This window comes from Marmota flaviventris, chromosome 10 (genome assembly GCF_047511675.1).
Source record: "Marmota flaviventris isolate mMarFla1 chromosome 10, mMarFla1.hap1, whole genome shotgun sequence".
Taxonomy (NCBI): domain Eukaryota; kingdom Metazoa; phylum Chordata; class Mammalia; order Rodentia; family Sciuridae; genus Marmota; species Marmota flaviventris.
This window is the reverse complement of record NC_092507.1, coordinates 40,094,176-40,114,734: the sequence shown is the minus strand read 5'-3', so window position 1 is coordinate 40,114,734 and position 20,559 is coordinate 40,094,176. Positions and strand designations below refer to the sequence as shown.

The 20,559-nt window shown below is 38.1% G+C and overlaps 1 protein-coding gene and 1 long non-coding RNA gene across 5 annotated transcripts in view; both read right to left on the bottom strand.

The window, feature by feature from the left end:
• The window catches only part of LOC114100250 (uncharacterized), a 68,677-nt gene extending 63,934 nt beyond the window's left edge, over positions 1–4,743 (bottom strand). For all 3 annotated transcript variants that reach the window (XR_011708832.1, XR_011708833.1, XR_003584029.2), the window contains exons 1-2: positions 4,204–4,743; positions 3,913–4,018 (exon numbers count right to left, since the gene is read on the bottom strand). This is a non-coding gene — a long non-coding RNA (uncharacterized lncRNA). The remainder of the gene's footprint in view (positions 1–3,912; positions 4,019–4,203) is intronic.
• A 2,780-nt stretch (positions 4,744–7,523) lies between these two features.
• On the bottom strand, positions 7,524–13,435 carry Cdkn2c (cyclin dependent kinase inhibitor 2C). Of its 2 annotated transcripts, XM_027945050.3 has the most exons (3): positions 12,204–13,435; positions 11,605–11,744; positions 7,524–8,280 (listed from the first exon to the last, which is right to left on the bottom strand). In XM_027945050.3, exons 2-3 carry the CDS (start codon positions 11,731–11,733, stop codon positions 7,897–7,899), a joined length of 513 nt encoding a protein of 170 aa, XP_027800851.1. In that variant the 5' UTR covers positions 11,734–11,744; positions 12,204–13,435; the 3' UTR covers positions 7,524–7,896. The 2 variants fall into 2 exon arrangements, with proteins under 2 accessions (XP_027800851.1, XP_027800852.1); XM_027945051.3 differs by lacking the exon at positions 12,204–13,435 and having other exon boundaries at positions 11,605–11,886.
• Positions 13,436–20,559: the final 7,124 nt, after the last annotated feature.

The window sequence follows — 20,559 nt, the reverse complement described above, 5'->3', positions numbered from 1 at the left end:
ACTAAAAATAAAATATTCCTTCTTTTAACTGATTTTGTATAGATCTATTTGCTTTTCCAGGAGGTACATCACATATTTAAATAACTATACTAGCTCAGAGCCATTTTGATTACTTTTGAGCAAATTAGCCAGCATTCAGGCAGTTCAATGCTCTCTCCTATGTGGCCCTATTTTGACTTCACATTGGACAGTCCCCTCAGTCTAGTCCAGATGTCCAGCTGTATCCACTAACCCTTTCAGAATGGTGCTAAGCTTGGTGCTGCTATTTTGGGGTAGAACATGTGTCTGTTGTATGTAAGTTAAATATGTATGTGATTTACACATATTACTATAAATAGTGAGGTCCATTGCTTTGTATTTTAAAACATTATCCAAATGAAAATAGTGGAAAATTTCACAGGAAACTAGAAAATTGTTCATGTAGGAAAACTAATTTGCTTATATTTATTATTGTGATATAATGAAAAAAAATCTTTTTGGTCTTCTTTGTCCTGCATTTTGATTCTTGGGCAAATATCTTTTAGTCTTGTTTCATCTTTTCTTTTGGATTCTTTAGCAAATTATCCATCACATAACTAATATTTAATTAATCTAGAGCTATTACTATCTAAAACATTGAAATTATCCATTCTTCCTCTTATCACCATCAAAATTCTATTTCTAATACTTGAACTTTACAAATTGTGAATGGTAAGTGGGTTTTATATGTATTTGTCTCATGATAAGAATGTGAAATAATAACAGGTAGAACTACATCATTGTTTCAGTATTCAGATTTTAATTTTTATTTTTCCCTGGCTCATTAATGAAAATGATCTCACAAACATCCTCCAAAATTGTCAGCTTATATTTCTGTATACGATCATAATTTAATACCTTAAAATAGTAATGTAAGATAAATTGGCAGTTTCTGTTCAAAATGCCCATTTCTTTAGTATTGAATTTTAGTAAGAAATATTTCAACATACACATGTATATCTTAAAAAATTCTCACATAACAGGACCAAAAAAACCCCATTATTTTGATTACCTGTTTATTACATAAAATAGAAAAATTTAAACACAGAAAATGTTAGTCCATGTGCCAAGTACAAAATGTAACTATAAAATAATGTACTCCAAAATTAAAATATGTGATTTACTATCAAGAGTAATTTATTTTCTAAAAATTGCTTTGGATTTGATATCATAGTCTTCTCTTCATATTTTCTATAAGTATTAATAATTTAACTTTTTATTAGTTAAAACAATTACCTTTCTCTTATTATGACAAATTAAACTATGTTAAATTATTTTCTGAAGAGTAAAAATTAAATTTAGAGTTTTTTACATTTTGATTCTATGCTAAAAATCTTAGCATATGTCAAAATATTAAACATTTTAGCATTTCAACTAACTTATATTCCAAACATAAATACACAAAATATATATAACTTAATATCCATTTTTTTCACTTACCTTTATTTTAAATAAAAAATGAATGTGTTTTGACTCAGGCCTATGATAAATTTGAATTAATGGGGATGAAAACTAAAAAGTTCAAGAAAATTTTGAGAATAGAGAGATGGCTGAGGAAGTAGGAATAAAGAAAAAATCTCTACATGTGATTTTTTTTGTTCATTATCTAAAATATGGAAGCAAAACATAAATAAATAAAAGAGGAGAAAGAGGAAAAAAGAAAGAAAAGAAAAAGTAAAAAAAGAAGAAGAAGAAGAAGGAGGAGGAGAAGAAGAAGAAGGGAGTTAACCACTATTCTTAATTTTGTTTTACTTAACACTGAAGAAGAGATTCTGGGGTGTTCAATTACTTTTTTTTCCTTATGATGATTATTATGTAAAATTATCTTTCACAATTAAAAAGCATAACACAACACACACTTATTTGAGTATTGAAAAGGGAATATATAGTGTTAATCATCATCAGATGCTGCTTAATTTAATAATTTGATCACAATTATTCTTCTAATATATAAGTATTTTATTTATATTGAATCATCAACACAATATAAGATTGTTATTGGTTTGTAAACTATTCTAGGCTTCCAAATGATTTTATTTATTCATATGTGTTCTAAACTTTGACAATAGAAGAAACACATGTCATTTTTAAATAGTCTGAATAGGTTTGGTCTTAAGTGTTTGAATTAGCAGAATGGGCATCAGAATGTTGCTGTATCATTGGAGGCAGTTACTTTTTAACAAAAACATCTAGGGGAGAAAACTATGGAACATGAACTATGTGGGCTCGAAGGAGCCCAAAATGTACAATATAATAATTCCAAAATGTAAGAAGGAGGTACTGTTACATTAGCTATATACAGAATTGTCAAATGATAGAATAATTATTCCTAAATATCAGTGAGTTATTTTTTATTTTAGGAAGTCAGGTATCCAAAGTATACTTTTTAAACTCAGGGAAGACTTCTTTTTCAACAGCTTAAGCAAACAGAACACTGAAGGGAACACAGGAGGGGACTGTATTTTAATATGGTTATGATAATTTGGTTGAATTTCTAAATTAAAAATTCAACATTAAAAGATGTTGGCAGTCTTCCTTTATATGTGAATTTTCACTATTCATGTAAGTAATTTGAAGATTTAAGGCATATAACTAAAATAAAATTGGTCTACATGATACTGCTTTATATATGGTCAAGAAAAAGTATCTGTTTTTTTCCTAAAAGACTATTGTACGATGAAATACAAGGAGCAGAAGCCTCTGTCTCCAAATACTTCCAGGAAGAATTTTGAGTTTTTCACCTATCAATTCCAGAATCTGTCCCATTGATTTCATGTTAAAAGACAACATCACTAATTACACCCGTTAAAGGTGTTTGAGGTCCTGGTGAACTATTTTTTTCATAGCATTGATTGTAGGATTTATTAGTGCTCAAAATAAATGACGTGTAGTTGGATAAGGATTGGTAGTTTCTTACTTCTTCCCTTAAAGAGTTGATGTTTTTGGCTGGTGTGTGTGTGTGTGTGTGTGTGTGTGTGTCTGTGTGTGTGTGTGTGTGTTTGGGGTGGTGGTGAGGGAAGAGAAAAAGGCAGTATATAAAAATTATTAAGTAGGCCTGCACTAAAATTCTTCTTGGATTGATGAAGATGAGGATAGGGGAAAGTTAGATGCAAAAAATTTAATATAATAATATGTGTGTGTGTGTGTTTTTTAAGTGTACAAACTCTCCTGTTCCCGGTGGCCACCCCCCTCTCCCGCCCCTGTATATGCTGGTACCTCTGGACAGTTCAGAAGCCATTTTAGAACTCAGGAAGGAAAATATGTGAGTTCCACTTGTGCTTTCACAGGTGCTGTGGTGGCAAGGATAACCTTTGCTCGCTTGCGGGGCATTACCAAGCTGTTTTCATGTCTGTGAGGATTAAAGACAACACAGAAAATTCCAAACCCACATCCTAACACCTGAAGTTCTCATAATGTTTCTACAGCAGATGGCAAAAACATTTCCCTGAAACCTAATTTACCGAGCCTACACCCAAATCTGGGGAGTTTTATTCTTTTGAGGCATCCCTTAAGATCTCAAGTGGATTTTCTGAACTGTTTGGGATTGAAAACAACAACAACAACAACAAGATTCCCTCTAGGTGTTCTAAACAGTCCTTTAATTCACTGTGTTTCAGGCTGAGGGTCTTTCGGAATGAACGTGCATTTTTGGTCCTGTACCTCTAGTAATTTATGAGAGAAAGACAAAAATCACAGGGTAACTTTCTGAATAGTGCCGGGGCTAAGAAGCTAAAGAGGCATTTGTCTCCTCTCAGTTGGACGTCAGGCTTAGAGACCGTCTCTCTTCAGCTGTCATGGGGGGAGGAGGAACGGAGTGCTGGCACTGGCATTGGGCACCGAGTTGCTCCAGTCGCCCTGCCGCCAGCTCACCTCTGCAGAGAGTTAGGCACTCACCCGCCCGATCACTCCTGCTCCCACGCCGCCCTTCGGCCCCAGTCCTCAGGCACAGGTCGCCAGAACTATCCAGTGGGGTGGCTGCCGCCTCCTCGCGGACCGCTGCCTGAGGGCCAGGACCGGGGGTGAGGGCTGGCCGCCTGGGTAACCCGCAGTTCCCGGGGCGCTGTGGTGGCGGCCAGGAGGCGCCGAGCCCCGCTCCCCTTCCCCGCCCCCACGTTCCCGCCTCCTGCCCGCTGCGCGGAGCGCCAGCTAGCCCCAGCCGGCTGGCGCGGCAGCGCTCACACTCACTCCGAGGGCGCCTCCAAGGTTACCCGCGGGGTGGGGGCTGGGGCTGGCTTCGGCCACTGGCCTTCTCCGCTGCCTTCCTATAGTTGCAGCCCTTTCGCCGCTCCAGAGCCATGGTGATCCAAACCCCAAAGCAGAAGACGCTCCCAAGTTCGGGAAGGGAAGTCAAGCTGAGAAGCAGGCAGGCGTCCGGGTCGGGGCGGCCTTAGTGGCTCTGGGTGCCTGGACAGCTGGGTCATGCGAGGTCGCGGCAGGAGGGTGCAGTGGCTCTAGTCGCGCGCTGGATGCGGTGCAAACTGGGCCTGGGGCAGCACGAGGGGGCTGCAAGCAGCAACTAGGCGCCCGTGGCGTCTCAGGCTCGTAGAGGGACAGAGACAAGTGGGCGGCCAAACCTGCCGAGGAAACTAACTAAATAAAAGGAGACTGTTATTTAAGGCGCGGAAATTTGAAATATTTGGACAGGAAGAGAAGAGAAAAGAAACCTTAGCGAGGGAGGAAAAAAAAAAAAAAAAAAAAAGCAACCTAACGGTTTTGAAGCTCCCCCACCCCCACCCTGGGTTTTTCTGCAGGCGGTGAGGAAGCGCTGGGCTCCAGCTTCCTTACTAGGGAACCTGGAGCCAGAGTTGGAATCTGGAGAGAGTTTCAAAGGGACCGAAAGGATGTCTTCGGAGCCCCTCGGTAGAACCTGGATTGGCTATGGGCAGAGCTCCATGTCTCAGGCGGAAAGTTTGTTTCCTGCCTCTCACTATGTCTCTGCGTGGATCTGTTTTCTTGAAACTGCAGTGTAAAGCAAAATAGTACAGAGACCAAGACGGGGACTTTCCCCCTTTTCAGCCCTTTGGTGAAGGTTGCTTAGGGTAGTCTGGAAGGCTGCAAGTACGACCCTCTCTCGCTCTAGCTCTAGCACTGCGATCTTCCAGAGCTTCTGGACTATTACTTCTTTCTACTCCCATTAAAAGCCGAAAACACCTTTTAGGGAACTGAGATTTCGAAACCAGTCCCGGGCCATGGTTTCCACAATGTTCGTTTGATAAATACGATAAAGGAAATTTATCATATCGTCAAGTGAATTGCTTTTCCCAAAACAGAATGCCTTATTATGTATTTGTCAGTTACCCTGTGTGTATGTGTGTGCGTGTGTGCGTGTGTACATGAGCTCATCATACCTTGCGAAGTGTAAAATGTCCATCAAAAATTATTGATTCACTACTGAAATAGGATAAAAAGCATTTTGCTTAGTGGTTCAGATACCAGAGCATATGTTGAGGTTTTGTACGTGCCCCACCTCTTGTCCCAGGTGTAAGCCTGGATTTAGATAACCGAGCAAAGGCTTGAGCCTGAGTTTAGCAATGTGGATGCGAATGCAGAGAAGAAATTTTGGAGCGCATCATTGCGTTGTCTTTATGCTTTCTACCACATTGTCCCCTGAGGCTCTGGGCACCCTATTAATTAGTACTTGCATCCTCACTCTTTGTATCTGAATAAATTCAGATCTCTCCCCCGACCTCAGTTCCCTGCAAGTTAGACCCGGTTGAACTTAGCAGTATCGTCTTTTCCATTCTATATATTTCAGTATACTGTCGAGGTTTTTTGAGAGATTGAATAATGGTTTTCATATTTCCTAGAGGGGACCACATAACTCATTTCTGAAATACTTAGTAAAGCTACTTCCTGCGAAGAACCAGAGTACTGTAGGATGTTTTAATGCCTACCAAATTTTAGGCTGATGAAAAGATAACTCTTCCCCTCCCTCTATTGTGTTCAGACCACCGGAGAACAAAACAGTAGTAGAAGTATTCCTCTTTGGCTTTATGATCATATGCCTTTATATTTAAAAACCTCTAAAGGGGAATTTTACTTTATGACACATAGTGGATACTGTGATGTTTAATGGAACCTGAATTTTAAATTCAGAATCGTTCAACTTGACAGTTACAGATTGTAAGGTTTTTAAAATTACTGTCAGTAGTAGTGTGCTTAGAAAATATTCAGCACACAAAAGCAACATATCCTGAATGTTTACTGTATTTTAAACATAGCATGTTTTTTCCTTCAAAATTAGGTCAATTTCTATTTTTTCTTAAAAAAGTTGCCATCAAAACTTTATGTAGTAAATTGTTATTAAAGGTAACAGAAATCAAAGTCTTGTTACACCTAGGGAATGTAAATTTTACTCAAAAAATGAAAAGGATTAAACTTGCACTCCTATATTCTTTCATCTTTTCATGGAAAAGAAATGATTGAAAATCACTTTCCTGCAACTATTCCAGTCCTTTTAAGGGCAGCCATCAGAATCATGCCCTTCAATAAAGCTTTAAGTATTTTTTTCTCTTTGAAGCAAGGGCGGAGAGCTTATGAAGCAGAAGGAGGGGATTTTCATATAAAACACCTTTGTTCATGTGGGAGGTGATAAATAAATTATTTGAAATGTATAAATGATAACTGAATTGAAATCCTTTGGTGATAATCTTTAATATGACAGAATAAATAGTAGATGTTGGGAAATCCTCTTAGAAATTTGAGATGTCTCTATTTCCTATTTTATTTTTAGTTAATCAGACTTCTAAAAATGATTTTATACTACTTTACCAAAAAGTTTTGTAGAAATCAAGAGCCATATGGAAGGTTGGCTTATTTATTTATTGAAAACATTTCTACATTTATTATTATGCAGATCTTAGACAGTTATGACCTTCATATGTAATTTATAATTATTCTTGCTGAATCTTTTAACCCATCAAAATTGTATTTGCATTTTATTTTAATAAACATTTTGTAATTTTACATTTTTGAGATTCAGGGAGAAAAGTCCAGTATTACATTCAGTATACTTATGGTACAATATTGGGGAATGTATTAATTACTAAAACAAATGTTTCATTTAAAAATTTTTTTTAAAAAAATCAACTAATGGGAGGTACTTTTAAAGTGTCATTTTAAAACTGTTTTTTAGAGCTAATGTGTATTTGTTTTCAGATTGCTACTTCTGAAAAATATTCTTCAACTATTTGCTTTAACTTTGAGAAAAAGAAAAGAGAATATTTGGAGAAATTCATACAGAAATAATGTCAACTTTGAGCTTCAAAAACGCTGTTCTTCTTCTTCTTCTCTTTTTTTTTTAAAGCAGAAATGAGTCCCAAGTAAACTCTCTGTGGAGTAGGTTGGGAGAGAAAGAAAATAATAATTGAATCATAAACAGAATACATCTAGTTTTCCAAATGGTCTAACTTTTTCCAAAACATCATGTGAACTTTTAGTACAGTTTTTAGCAAGTGGCATGTTTTGTGTGGGTTATAGAGGAGTGAAAATCACAGAAAAATGTCTGCCTGCTTGGAAAAAGTGTTTTAATTAGGCTAAAGAAGCATCAGGACAAACATTTTATAAACAAAGTCTCGAAGTTGGATATAGTGATTGGCAAAGGGGTAAGCAAAGAAAGTCAAGTAGTTGATAAAATGTGGAGAAGAAAGGCAAAGCTATTTGCAATTACACATTAGATATCAAGATTTTGCCAGTGAAAAAGATGTTTAAATATATTCATGAACCTGTAGCAAGATTTCCACTTGGGCAGTTTCAGAAGCTTTAACTAGCTGCTTAAAATATGAAAAAACTATATTTTAACAAAAGATATTAAAATAGTCAAGACAGCCAACTAATTAACTGACAAAGTAAAGGCAATGTGGGAAAGCCCTCCCATATTCATTGCAGATTTGCTGCTCCCCCGACCCCAACCCCATTTGCCTCCAGCAGGCTAACGACCTCATTCTTCCCATAGAGCCTGGCCAGGTCGAAGGCTGTGTCCCCCGAATGGTTCCGATGCCCCACATTGCTGGCCGTGTGCTTCACAAGGAACTCCACCACTGGGAGGTGGCCTTCTTTGGCAGCCAAATGCAAGGGCAGGTTCCCTTCATTATCCTCGATGTTAACATCAGCTTGAAACTCCAGCAAAGTCTGTAAAGTGTCCAAGAAACCTGCTCTGGCTGCATCATGAATGACAGCGAAACCAGTTCGGTCTTTCAAATTGGGATTAGCACCTCTAAGTAGTAGTCTCCTGGCAATCTCGGGATTTCCAAGTTTCATAACCTAGAAAAGAAGTAACAACACAGAATCCTTCAAGTGCTTATGCTACAGGAATATTTTAAAATATCTATCTGTCCTATTTATATAACTATTTTTAATGCAGTCCTTAGATTCCTAGCAACTCCTCCCGAAGGGCTCAATTGAAGGAAAGTACTAATTAGTAAAAATAGAATACTTCTGACAATTGAGCTTCTTTGATGGAATATTTTAAATGGGCCCAGAAGTGGGATAAATTGATCAATAATAGTTGTGCAACTTGTGTAAATTTTGCTGACAATTCAGTTATTTCCCATGAGGAGTTGCATATTTTCTTTCATAAATTCATTGAAATAAAAGAAAATAAATTTGTGATTTAAATAAGATTTTCCTTCTCCTATTTGCTCATACATGTTCATAAAATGTGCCTACAGTATTAATTCTGGAAAATCAAATGTGAGTAAAATTTGTTTCTAAATAGCTACTGAAAACAAGTAAGGATGGTGAGTTTCTTTAAAGTCCCAAATAAGTGTCACCTAGTGTAAAATTGATCTATTAAAAATCCAGACTTAATATTTTCTTAAATGATTACTTTTCACAATTTCCCTCTAAATAGAGATTTTGATAACCTCGAATTTCCAAATATTTATTTTAAAATATTTTTCTTTGCAAGTTCTTTACTATTGACTACTATGTTCAATGTTTAGAATCCTTCATTTCAAATTACAGAATGTTACTGATTATTAAAGCATTAAATAAGCCACAGTGTTCTATAATGCTTATTATATCAATTTATGTAAAATTAAGTTCATGTTATACCTTTTATTAGATAGAAAATGATTGTTTGGCAGCTGTTCTTGAAAAGGATGAAACAGTCATCCTACAGTATTATTTACTATTTCTCAAAGTTCTAACTAACCTCCTGATTTTCAAGAGAGCAAAAGCAAAAACCAAGATATTTGATGTGTGTTTTGGGGCACGGACAGCTTTGTCTTGTGGTTTCAGCCCATTTAACAATGAACTGGTGAGCCTATCATTTACTTTTATAGTTATTATAAGCATTTAGGAATAACTATTTGTAAATTGCCAAAATTTTACAAGTCAAAATGTGTTATTAACATGGGCTATCAACATGAAATAATTCACATCCCGAAAACTTATTTACTGTTGTTTAAATGTATTTCACTTTAATAAAAGGTGTCTGTTAGTCTCTCATAGTTAAAAAATATCTTGTAGAACAGCATGCAAGTGTAATATAATTTAGTTGTGAGAAACATTATTCATTAACATGCCAGAAAATTCAGCATTTTAACTAGTTTCATTTATATTTAGGTATATTCATAATAATCTAAATTTAAAATAAATAGGTTGCACAGAAGACAATGTTTATTAAGTTAAATAATAATCCATTGGAAAATACAAAGTTAATTTTATTTCTTTGAAATGTTTTTAAAAATCACAAATTATGTAACATAAAATATACTGAGAATTATAAATAAAATATATTTTAGAAATGTAAACTAAATAGATGGTCAAGATATTAAGTTTCCCAATTGATCAACCCTGTGAACCTTTAGTCCTTCCTTTATGGCAATAGTAAAAAAGACAATTTATTTTTCAAGAACTTCAGGGAAATATACTTTTTGGTTATTAAAAATTAATACAATTTAATTTTTGCCACAACTCTCTCTAAAGATTTGGCCACATTCAAGAACTCTAGAGTGAGAAAAACGAGAGAGACCCCATGGATCCTTGCAAAGCAAATGTATGATTAAGGCCTTCATTATTATACTGATTGAAAACCTAACCCTAGGAAGAGAAAGCTTTTGCAATTGAGTTAAATAAATATAATTGTAGAAGAAATTTGCCATCTCTCATAGAAAATAATAGTAATATTAGAAAGGTTTTGAAGAAATTTCTTTCTTATGACATAACTTCAGAGGCATACTGAAAATAAGCCTCTAGATTCCTGTTTGTGTGTGTTTCATTTCATGTTATGTACTAAGTCACAATAAGTGAGTGTTATTATCTTGATAAGTATGTTTAATAGGAACATGATTGCTGAGTTGTATTAAAAATATTTGTCCAAACTTTTTTTTTTTAGTATTAATTGTCCAATCTTCTTGTTCGTCAAAAGTCCTGTGAGATCTTATTCTGAACATGGATTCATACTTTGTGAGACTGAGATAATCTCTGGACTCTTCAGTAGGAAACTTTTCAATATATTACATTTGTGGCATTGTTATTATCACAAACCTGTTTAAAACTACTAGTTGGAAAAAATTCTTTCCCTACTTAATCTATCTGAAATAACAAGATAAATATTTTAGTATCTATGAATAATCTTCCTTAATACTGAAAGTTTTACAAGGCCAGTGCATTCAAATTTAAAATGTACAGAGTATGTGAACTTAAAACTTCTGCCACTTAAAACTTCTAATTCTTATAATAACAAAGCCTTCTAAACAAAGCCATTTAAAAGCCCTCTTCCCACTGGGTTTTCAAAAACATCTTCCAAGTAAGAACAGTTCATAAAAATATCATAAGAAGTCTGATAAAGCAACTATTTGAGACTACTTTTCCATTTTTTTTTTCTGTTTCTAAGCCTTTCTACTAAGTTACATGATAACGTTTGGAGGGGGAAAAATTATCAGGTACATATTTGGCAGCTGGACATGTGTCAATTGTTGCCTGTAAACCTAATTACTGAAAATTAGAGCATACCACGGCATGACCGCAGGGACAAAAACACTGCAGCTGAGCTCTGACTAGAAAATTAAACTTTTTATTTCTTTTCATTCCTTAATGGGTGGATGGTATTATATTAACTGTGAAATGTACATCCTGTCCCTGTGCCCATTCCAAATGAGGAAAGGTCGTTTGTCAAAACGTGAAGCATTTGAAGGAAAAACACCCTTGCTAGTAGTCAAAAAAATTAACATTAAGGGCAATTATTGAGGGTAAAGTACATGAAACCATTAATAGCAGTGCATTTACTTCAAATAATAATAATATTGTGCTTACAGAACTGTCTAAAACAAAACAAAACAAACAGTCCTCGGTGCTCCTATCACTAGTTTAAAATCCCCAACCGTCACAAAAACATTCCAAAAATCAAGACCAAACCTAGAATCCTCTTGGTATGGAGGATGTTATTGGATTTGACGAGTTTGTTCAAAGTACGTCATTTTGGGGAGCTGGATCCACTTAAAGATATAAAATATGGCAACCGACTAGGTTTAAAAACAGTGAAAATTTGTACCCCTGAAAGTTTAAAAGCTGTCATGCTAGAGACCTGGTTCACGTAGACAACATTATTAACCTGTTTTCCCCACCTCTTTGGATACCAACCTGCAGTGCAGTTCTTCCAAATCCATTTTGTGCATTGACGTTTACATTATTTTGCAACAAACTAGTAAGTTGCTCTAGGTCCCCCCTGGCAGCTGCGGACGCCAACTCGTTCCCCCAAGGTTCGGCCATTCTTTAGGGTCCTGACGATCAGGAAAAGATGAATTAGTTGTTTTTCTTTCTCCCCCTTCCTTTGCTCCTAACCAGGCTGCATGATGGCATCGGAGACTGACAGAAGGACTGGGATGGTTAATCTGGAGTAGAGCTTGGTAGTAAATACTAGTAAGATCTGCCTGCCAAAAGCCCGCCCCTCGATTCACACGTGATTATTCAGCAAAACTGAGCCATTGGAGGGGGGGGGGCTCCTTTCCTCGCTTTTTAGCTTAACCCCTATGAAGATTCAACAACCCCCTGGTGATTCAACAGAGAGACACACAGACATTCCTGGTTAACTGCTCTGGACGTGAGGTGTAGGCAGAAATGTCACGCACTTACACTTACAGATCTCTGAGGAATATGTGTGGAGACTTAAGGGACTAGGTCAGGGTAGAAAATACCGCGGAAGAAAAGGCATTTGGGAGGAAGAAAAGACATTAACCCACCCTTGTTCACAGTGGTGACTTGAGCCAGAACTTCACGGGCAGGTCCTCGGAGGGGCTCGGTTTCCATCCGTCTTACGGAATGGGGTAGTCGGGAGTCCTCCGTTGCTGGGAGAGCGCCGCGGTGGCTGGATGCTGACGTGCTCCGCGAGTTAAAGATGATCGCCAAAGGCAGACAGGAGTAGCAGTTCCGTGGCCCTCCAGTTACAGGTCGAAATAATTTCCAATGTTTTCGGCTTCTCAAGAGGAGCCTTTAGTCCGGTGGGGGCCGAGCTGCGGGCTACTGCCGCTCTAGAAGGCTCTGGAGCCCGCCCGCCGGGCTGCCGCAGCTCCTCTGAGCCTCAGAGGCCGTGGGAGCCGGGCTGGGCGCGCAACTCCCAAGGCTGCCGAGCTTGCGGCCGGACCCGGCAAGCCCGTCATGCCGGCCTCACCGGGTCCCGGGACACCCGGCAGCCTGAGCAAGGAGGGTAGCGATGCGGGAAGCGTCTATCGGGTTCGGGTCGCTGGAGCAGCTCGCCGCAGCATCTCAGCTGCAAAGAGGAGCTCACGGGTAACTTCCCGCCTACGACTGAGTTAGGTCTGGCTTTCTGCTGTAGACACTCATTGAGCTGCCGCCGTCGCCTTCTTTTCGTGTCTTTCCCGGTTTTCTGTGTGCCTCCGGAGATGGGGAGGGTCCTGGGAAGAGGAGGCCAAGCCCTGAGTATGGGGAGTCGCCACAATTCCAGGGCGCAGCCAGTTCAGCCGCCCTCTTGACGAGAGCTCAGCAGTTTCGGCGTCCTGTGCCACTTCGCCAATCTTTCGCGGTCCCCCAGCCTGTGCCCCTAGCCTGTGCAGCCGACAGGGCAGCGGCTGCCAGCCAGCTGTGCCCTAGAGCCGAAATGAGCAGCACAGCTTCCTCCCAAGCTACAGCACTGCCAGTGACAGTCTCCTTTGTAGTTGGTCCCCAAAATCGCAGGTCCCTGCTCGCTTCACCACTACAGGCACTTGCGCGTCGTCCCCCTTTCTGACCTTTTCCTTCCCTCCCTCCCTTGCTTCTTTTTTCGCTGAAACAATTGCTGCTTCTGTTGCCTCTGCAGAGATGGTGCCGGTTTCTTCTCCCTTTTTTCCGACCTCATCAGCTTTTTTTGAAAAGAAAAAAATTGAGCGCTTTTTGAGTTGAAAAACCCGCCCCCATTTTAACGGCAGAGTTTTAAGGAGGCCCGGCGGAGTTGCTGCGCCGCGGGAGCGGGAAGGCAGGGCACCGCCCTCGCCCCGCCCTCCGCCCTGGTGGCGCTAGAGCTCGCAGTTTAGCACGCTCCGCCCTCGAGGCCCCGCGCCCTTCCTCCCGCCTTCTTGCTGTCTGCCTGCTGGGTCTGTAGAGCTGGCTCCCTCCTGTCGGCCCTGCGGCCCGGCCCCACTGGAGCGGGGATCGGCACAGCAGAGCTGGGCCTGCCCTCCTCCGGCTGGCTGGAGGGCGGGATGGAGTCCGGGACGCGAAACCCGGGTTGCCCTGTTAGGGCGGGGGCGAGGGGACTGTTAATTGAGTCGATTGTGGAGAGCTGAAAGGCCTTGGAGGCTCGGCAGCACAGGCTGCTGGCTGGCGGAAAGGGAGCTGGCGCTGAGCAACGTGGGTCGGCCAGTCTCCGCGCGCCGCAGCCAGGCTCGCAAAGTTCGAACAACCCGGCCTGCGGCTGCCTCCTCCTTTGGGTGCGCGCGCTGCGTAAATTCGGCCTCCTTCGCTCAGCTCCGGGCCTCGGCCTCGCACCTGCCAGATCATCGCTGAGGGCCGCCGAGGTGGCGGTTGAGTTGGAGGAGAGACCCAGACTGACAGCACAGTGCCCAGAAAAAGCAAAAGTCTTTTTTACACACCGAGGTTTTACGAAAACTGAAAACATATTATAAGTAGAAAAGCATAATGAACTCTGGAGTCTTAATGTTGCAGGGACTAAAAAATGTGAAATATTCCTCCTATTCCTGGAGGAAAAGGAGAAAAGCAATTATTTTAAACTATTGAAAGTATGCTTTGGAAAGAGTTTTCTAACCGCTTTTTATTTGTTGTGGAAGTTTTCTTACTATTTAGATGGGGTTTGGTTTTCTGGGCTGGAGTTGGGGAGGAAGGTCTAAATGTAAAGGGATCATCTCTACCTGTTTATTTCAATCATCAGGTCCCAATTCTCTATACCTTTAACTTTCTCTTTTAGCTATGAAACGTTAATTAACTACTGCTTTCTTTATTTTTATGCTCTTAAAAATATCGAACACGTTTGCATCATGCACCCGGTGGTCAAAATGAAGTCAAGCAAAAAATGACAAAAGGTCTAATTAGAACCAGCCTCTGGTACCGTATGTACTTAAGCAACATCTGTACCCAAGTCCTTGAAATAAACTGGGAGTGTTAAAACACACCAGATACATCTGGATAATTATCTAGCAACAGATTGGCTGTTAGGTGGAGGGACAACTGAAGCTGTGAAGAATCTGGCAGTGTTTTAACTGAATTGTTCAGGAAAAAAAAAAAAAAACCAGAGCTCTTTATTTGAGGTAACTAAAGATGAATTGTGAATCAGGTGGGAACTGCAACACAAGAAACTGATGCCTCTTTTTTCTTACATATATTTAGACAGTCCAGTTGGACATTTAGGGTTCTATATATGCAAGTAATAAATAATTTTCTTTGGATTATTTTGGGAACTGTTTTTTTTTTTTTTGTATAGATGGGAAGTATAGCACTATTGGCTAAGAGCTAACTGATATTAATACAATTTATAAAAGTTGCTTTCTAGCATTCATTATGGCTTCTTGCTTACAGATAATATTGTAATGAGGAAGAATCAATTGTACTTATTATGTAAAGAATGGGTTAAACATGTATTATAATTTTCATATTGTAAAATACTTTTGCTGATTAACTGAGTAAATAAAATTTAGGGTAATACATGATGCACATGAAACTGGATTAAGATTTTTACAGATCCTCCTAAGCACTGAAAATATTTTGATGTCCCACCATCCCTATCTCATATGTAAATAAATATTTTTTTAAACCCCCAAAATAAAAAAGTACAACAAAGTTCTGTTTTTCTCCATAATGACTAGTTCAGTTGCTTATGCTGAATTATTAAATTCTTTAGGGAAGTTTGTGCATGTGGGACTTTTTTATCGTTTGTTTTTGTGGGGTTTGCTGGACCCCTAAATTGTATGTTTACTCTGCCTAATGTGTATACCAGAACTGGCAGCACAGAGGTTAGTCTAGTTTAGACAGCATAAGTGAGCATTATAAGTTCAATGAAAATACAACATATTTTGAGTGCTAGTTCACAGAAGTAGATGCAAGAATATTTTTGCCTTCAATAAGCTTATATTCTAACATGGAGCACACAGTATTCTATTACATTGAGAGTAGTGTTTTCTCTTTTAACATAGTAATGATATGTCCCTCAAATACTAAAATACAGACTTTTTATTTGGATATTAAGTATTAACAATCATGGGAACTTTTTTCTTTAGTAGTTTAGAATCATTTTGAAGGAATTATAGAATATGATTTAGTCAAATTATTTTGTACATTTCCCTCATTGACTCAAATATACATGGTTTCCAAATGATTAGCTTTTGGCACTATGTATGAGATAATTAAAATTAAAATTTCTTATTTTCTTTCTTTTTTTTTTTTTTTTTTTTTTTTGGTGTTGGGGGGTGGCACTGGGGATTTAACCCAGGGGCACTTTACCACTGGGCTACATTCCTTTTTGTTATTTTTTTATTTTGAGAAAGGATCTCACTAGTTGCTTAGGGCCTGGCTAAATTGCTGAGGCTGACCTTGAATTTGTGATTCTCAGGTCTCAGCTTCCCAAGCCCTGGGATTACAACCTGCAACATCACTTCCAGCTACAATTTCTTAACCTGGTCTCAAAATCTTTCTCTTTTTCATATTTATAGATAAACAGAGGTGGAAAGCAGACCAGCAGTGGCAGGGAGCCTTATTATGACTTTTACTTGTGGCTTTGACATTTTATTTCTGAGATTCAGTAGGCTTTTTCATCTGGGTACTTACACCACTTAAGAAAGTCCTTTTGTAAAGTAAGGGGAAAAAAAGCACAGTAAGCAACTCAAAAGCTTAAGTATAATAGCAACAATTAGTATTTGCATATTATTCTGTGATGAAGAAATATGATACATATGTTATTTAATTTTGACAACTCTGTGAGATATATAATTATTCCCATTTTTCAGGTGAGGGAATTAAGAATGCTAGATTGTGACTTAAAGTCTGCAGGTAGTGGAAATAGTGTTTGAACTCTTAGGCCCTAAATCTTATGTCTTACAGATTTCCTTTACTTATGAGTCTAGAATTAACACTGGATTCTTAAAAAACATGCAATCACTAGATGAAATACATGTTTATTTACTCAAGTATGGGTCTAAGACTATAGTAGCATTAGTCTTGTGAATTACACTATAAGTAAGAAATATTGTTTAAAAAACTTGGTTATCTTAAAGGATCAAAATTAATACCACCAATAGTAAGTCATTTTGGTAACAAGTGGCCTTGTTATGAGGCGAAGAGAAGGATACATCACTTCTGTAGTATTTTTCCTCAAAAATCCATAAACAGTTCTGAGAAAGCATTAGGCAAACTCAAATTGAGGGACATTCTATGAAGTTTCTGAATGTTTAAAAGCTTGACTGAGAAACTGTCATAGATTGGAAGAACTATAAAGATACAATGATTAAATGTACTGTGGTATTCTAGAGTAGGCCTTGGAATAGGTAAAAGATATGAGTATAAAAATCCAAATAGATTCTCTGGAATTAATAGAATTCTAGAAATATTAATTTCTTAATTTTGATACATGTACCATGTTATATAAGATGGTAACATTAGGGGAAGATGGAAAAACATGCAGTAATATTCTGTATTATTTTGGAACTTTTCTATTAATCCAAAGTGATTTAAAACAAAAATTTAGTAAAGCAACTAAAAATAAGACTTATTGTCTATATTTGGAAGAAAGATGAAGTAAAAATTCCTTTTAAAACAGTAATAATAAGATCAAAGAACATGGAAATTCTAGAAAAAGATGTGTTTGAGCTCCACATAATATTACAGTAGACCAACTATGAGATTGGTAAATAAAAATAGGTAGATTAAAATTATTTTTCATTGTTCATGTTTATGAACAAAGAAGTTCTCCTCAAGGAAGGAATTTTGAAGAAATAGAAAATAAATTGTTTTTTCTTCCTCTTAATTCAACATTTGTTTTTCTTTCCTTTCCTCTGTAGTGGATAGTTACTTTTGATGCTGGTTTCCAACCATTGGTAATAGGGAAGAACTTGTCTTTTCAGGAACTGTTTAAACTTAGCATTGAGGGTGATAGATACTGTAGGGAGGGGTTAGGGCAAGTGGAGAGAATATTGGTTTTAACCTATTCTTGAATCCTAGGTTTGTCACTTTGTAGCATGAATTTGGGCAAATTCTTAAACTCTCAGAGCAGCTTTTTATTCTGTTAAGTGTTTTTTTGTGAGGATTAAATTAAATAAGAAATAAGGTGTGTAATGTACCTGTACATACTAGACACAATAAAAATAATAAATTCAAAATTATTGACTATCTACCCAAGACTCTGTTACATATGAAATATGGTAAATATACAAACCCATAAACTGGGCGTGGTGGTACATAACTTAATCCCAGCTACTCAGGAGGCTGCAGCAGGAGGATTGCAAGTTCAAGGACAGCTTCAGCAATGTAATGAGGCCCTGTCTCAAAATAAAATATAAAAAGGCTGAGGATGTAGCTTAGTAACAGAGTACCCCGATGTTCAATTCCTAGTACCAGAAAAGAAAAAATAAAGCAAAACACATGGAATGAAATGGCTTATTATTTCAAGAAACTTTCAACATTTTGGAAGAGAGAAAACATACATAAATGAAACAATTAAGGAAAAAATGCAGAATTCACTAGAGCACTAAACTGTGTTGTAAAGATACTAAAAACCATGATAGGGATCCTTGTTGGCTTAAGTTTTATTAAAGGAGTGGACCCTCAGAAAAGCATTTAGGAATTGGCATATAGGATAACAACAACTAATATGTTAGGAAAGTTTTAAGGTTTATGAGGAGTTTTCATAAGCATTTAAAATCACTCTATATAAGTTCCTTAGTCCCTTATAAAACGTAGTCTATAAGTTTCCTTTAGAGACAAACAGATTCAGAGGGGTTTTGTGAAGGAGCAGAGTTAGATCTCAAACCCAGGAAATCTATGAAATATGTTAGCTTTATAAAAAGATTTAATATTTTCTATACATTTTCATAAAATTATTTTCTCATTTACCACCTGAAACAGTCCTCTTAAAAGCTGAAGTCAGAGAGCCTTAAGAAACTTATCCAACTTCCTACAGTTAATTATTTGGGAAATCAGTACTAAAAGACTGCCTGAATGTATAGGATATTCTTCCATCTTTCTACATTATATTGTTTTAATTTCCAGATGGAAAGAAGGGAGGAATAAAGAGAGTAGCACAATATTTGGATAGGTTCTGAGGTATGGTCACATAATATACAGAGGAATCCCCACAATATTTTAGGGCTGTATTCATCTGGACCATATAAATAGAAACAATTATTCACCTTCCTACCTAGGGTGACTTATGCCAGTGGGGCAACTGAATAGCCTTACTTATATTGTTGGCACTGTTTCACTTCATGATTTTTATATATGTATATATATATATATTATATATATACATCTTAAATTTTTTTAGTTGTTGATGTATATTTATTTATTTATTTATATGGCAGTGCTGAGAATCGAACCCAGTGCGTCACACATGCTAAGCAAGAGCTCTACCACTGAGCTACAACTTCAGCCCTCATAATTTATATTTGTACTGAATTTTAGAATTTCTTTTCAGGGAATAAAATATATAAATGTACTGGGGATCCAATGCAGAAACCCACTCATGGTAGGCAAGCACTTTTACCACTGAGCTACACCCCCAGTAAATCTAGATCTTAAAACAACTTAGCATACTTCTTTGTATTCAAAAAACTGAACATTTAATTCGGATTTCTGATTTTTCAAGGATACATTTCCAATTTAATAAGCTAGGTCTTGATTTCATATGGTAATTTCATTAGTTTCTATTTTAGATGTACTACATAAAATCAGCAATCTCACTTCACATTTTATGGTGTTTACATACTTTACAAAGTATACAAATGGCCTATTACAGTCCAGAAGCTAATATTTTCCCAAGTCAAAGTTGAACATACGCCACTGTCACCCTTCCTCTAGTCTGGATGGCAATTATAAACTGCCGCTGTTCATTGTACATTTTTTTTTTTTTTTTGGCTAGTTTAAGTACAAAGGCTGTAAATTTCTGACCAAAGCTTGAAACTTTCAGTAATTGATGAGTAATCTAGTTTCTTTATTTGTAAGAATATTTTAATAAGACCTGAATACATTCAAAACTGGAAATAATAGATGTGATCACAACATAAGACAATTTTATTTCTTTTTTTTAAAAAAATATTTATTTTTTAGTTGTAGTCAGACACAATACCTTTCTTTTTACTTACTTATTTTTATGTGGCGCTGAGGATCGAACCCAGGGCCTTGCACGTGCTAGGCCAGCGCTCTACCGCCGAGCCACAACCCCAGCCCACGATTTTATTTCGTATAACTACTAATTTAAAAATGCTCAGCTTCTTTTTGAGGTCGAGATTCTGAAGACTCTCTCAGCTTCCAGGCCTCCCCTACGTATATGTTAGAAGGAGTTTGGGTACTTCTGTGGTACTGAGAGTCTGAGGATGCAGACCAAGAGGTTTGAGAATATATGTGACAGTGTTAGCGGGTTTTCACTGTAAGGCTGACGATTAGGGACTGCATATGAAGCTGTATTTTGGTGAAACTTAAAATGTACATTTGTGAAATGCTAGTTAGACGGGTTGTGAGAATGTGTTGAGTTGTTGAGAAGCTGTAGGTGTGTGACTAACCACGTGAGGCGAAGACTCTGATCCCCGCCACAGCCAGCTGGAGGCAGTACCCCCAGGCCTTAGCTTAAGCCCAAACCGGAATAACCCGTTGCGGGACTTCCAGCTCCCGCAGTTGCTGGTTGGCGTCTGCGCTGCGCGGGTAGGCATCTCCTCCCGGTAGTCGCGCTCCCAGCGCTTGACAGGAGGGCAGTCACGTGATAGCCGCAAAGCGGTGCTTTGCGACCTCGATGACAGGCAAAATGTGCGACAGCTCTGGCGCTGGCCAACCAGGGGCGGAGGCGGCGGCCAGGGAGGAAGCGGAGGAGGCGGAGGCGGCCGAGGCGTTCGCCCGCCTGCTTTTTCTCTTCGTTTCCCCGCCCCCGCCGGTCTTGTCGTGGCTGAA

Excerpts from the sequence above, each read along its gene's own strand:
- Cdkn2c (XM_027945050.3), bottom strand. The coding sequence starts at position 11,733 with ATGGCCGAACCTTGGGGGAACGAGTTGGCGTCCGCAGCTGCCAGGGGG. Across the intron at positions 8,281-11,604 it reads TTGGAAGAACTGCACTGCAG|GTTATGAAACTTGGAAATCC; the intron begins GTTGGTATCCAA and ends CTTCTTTTCTAG.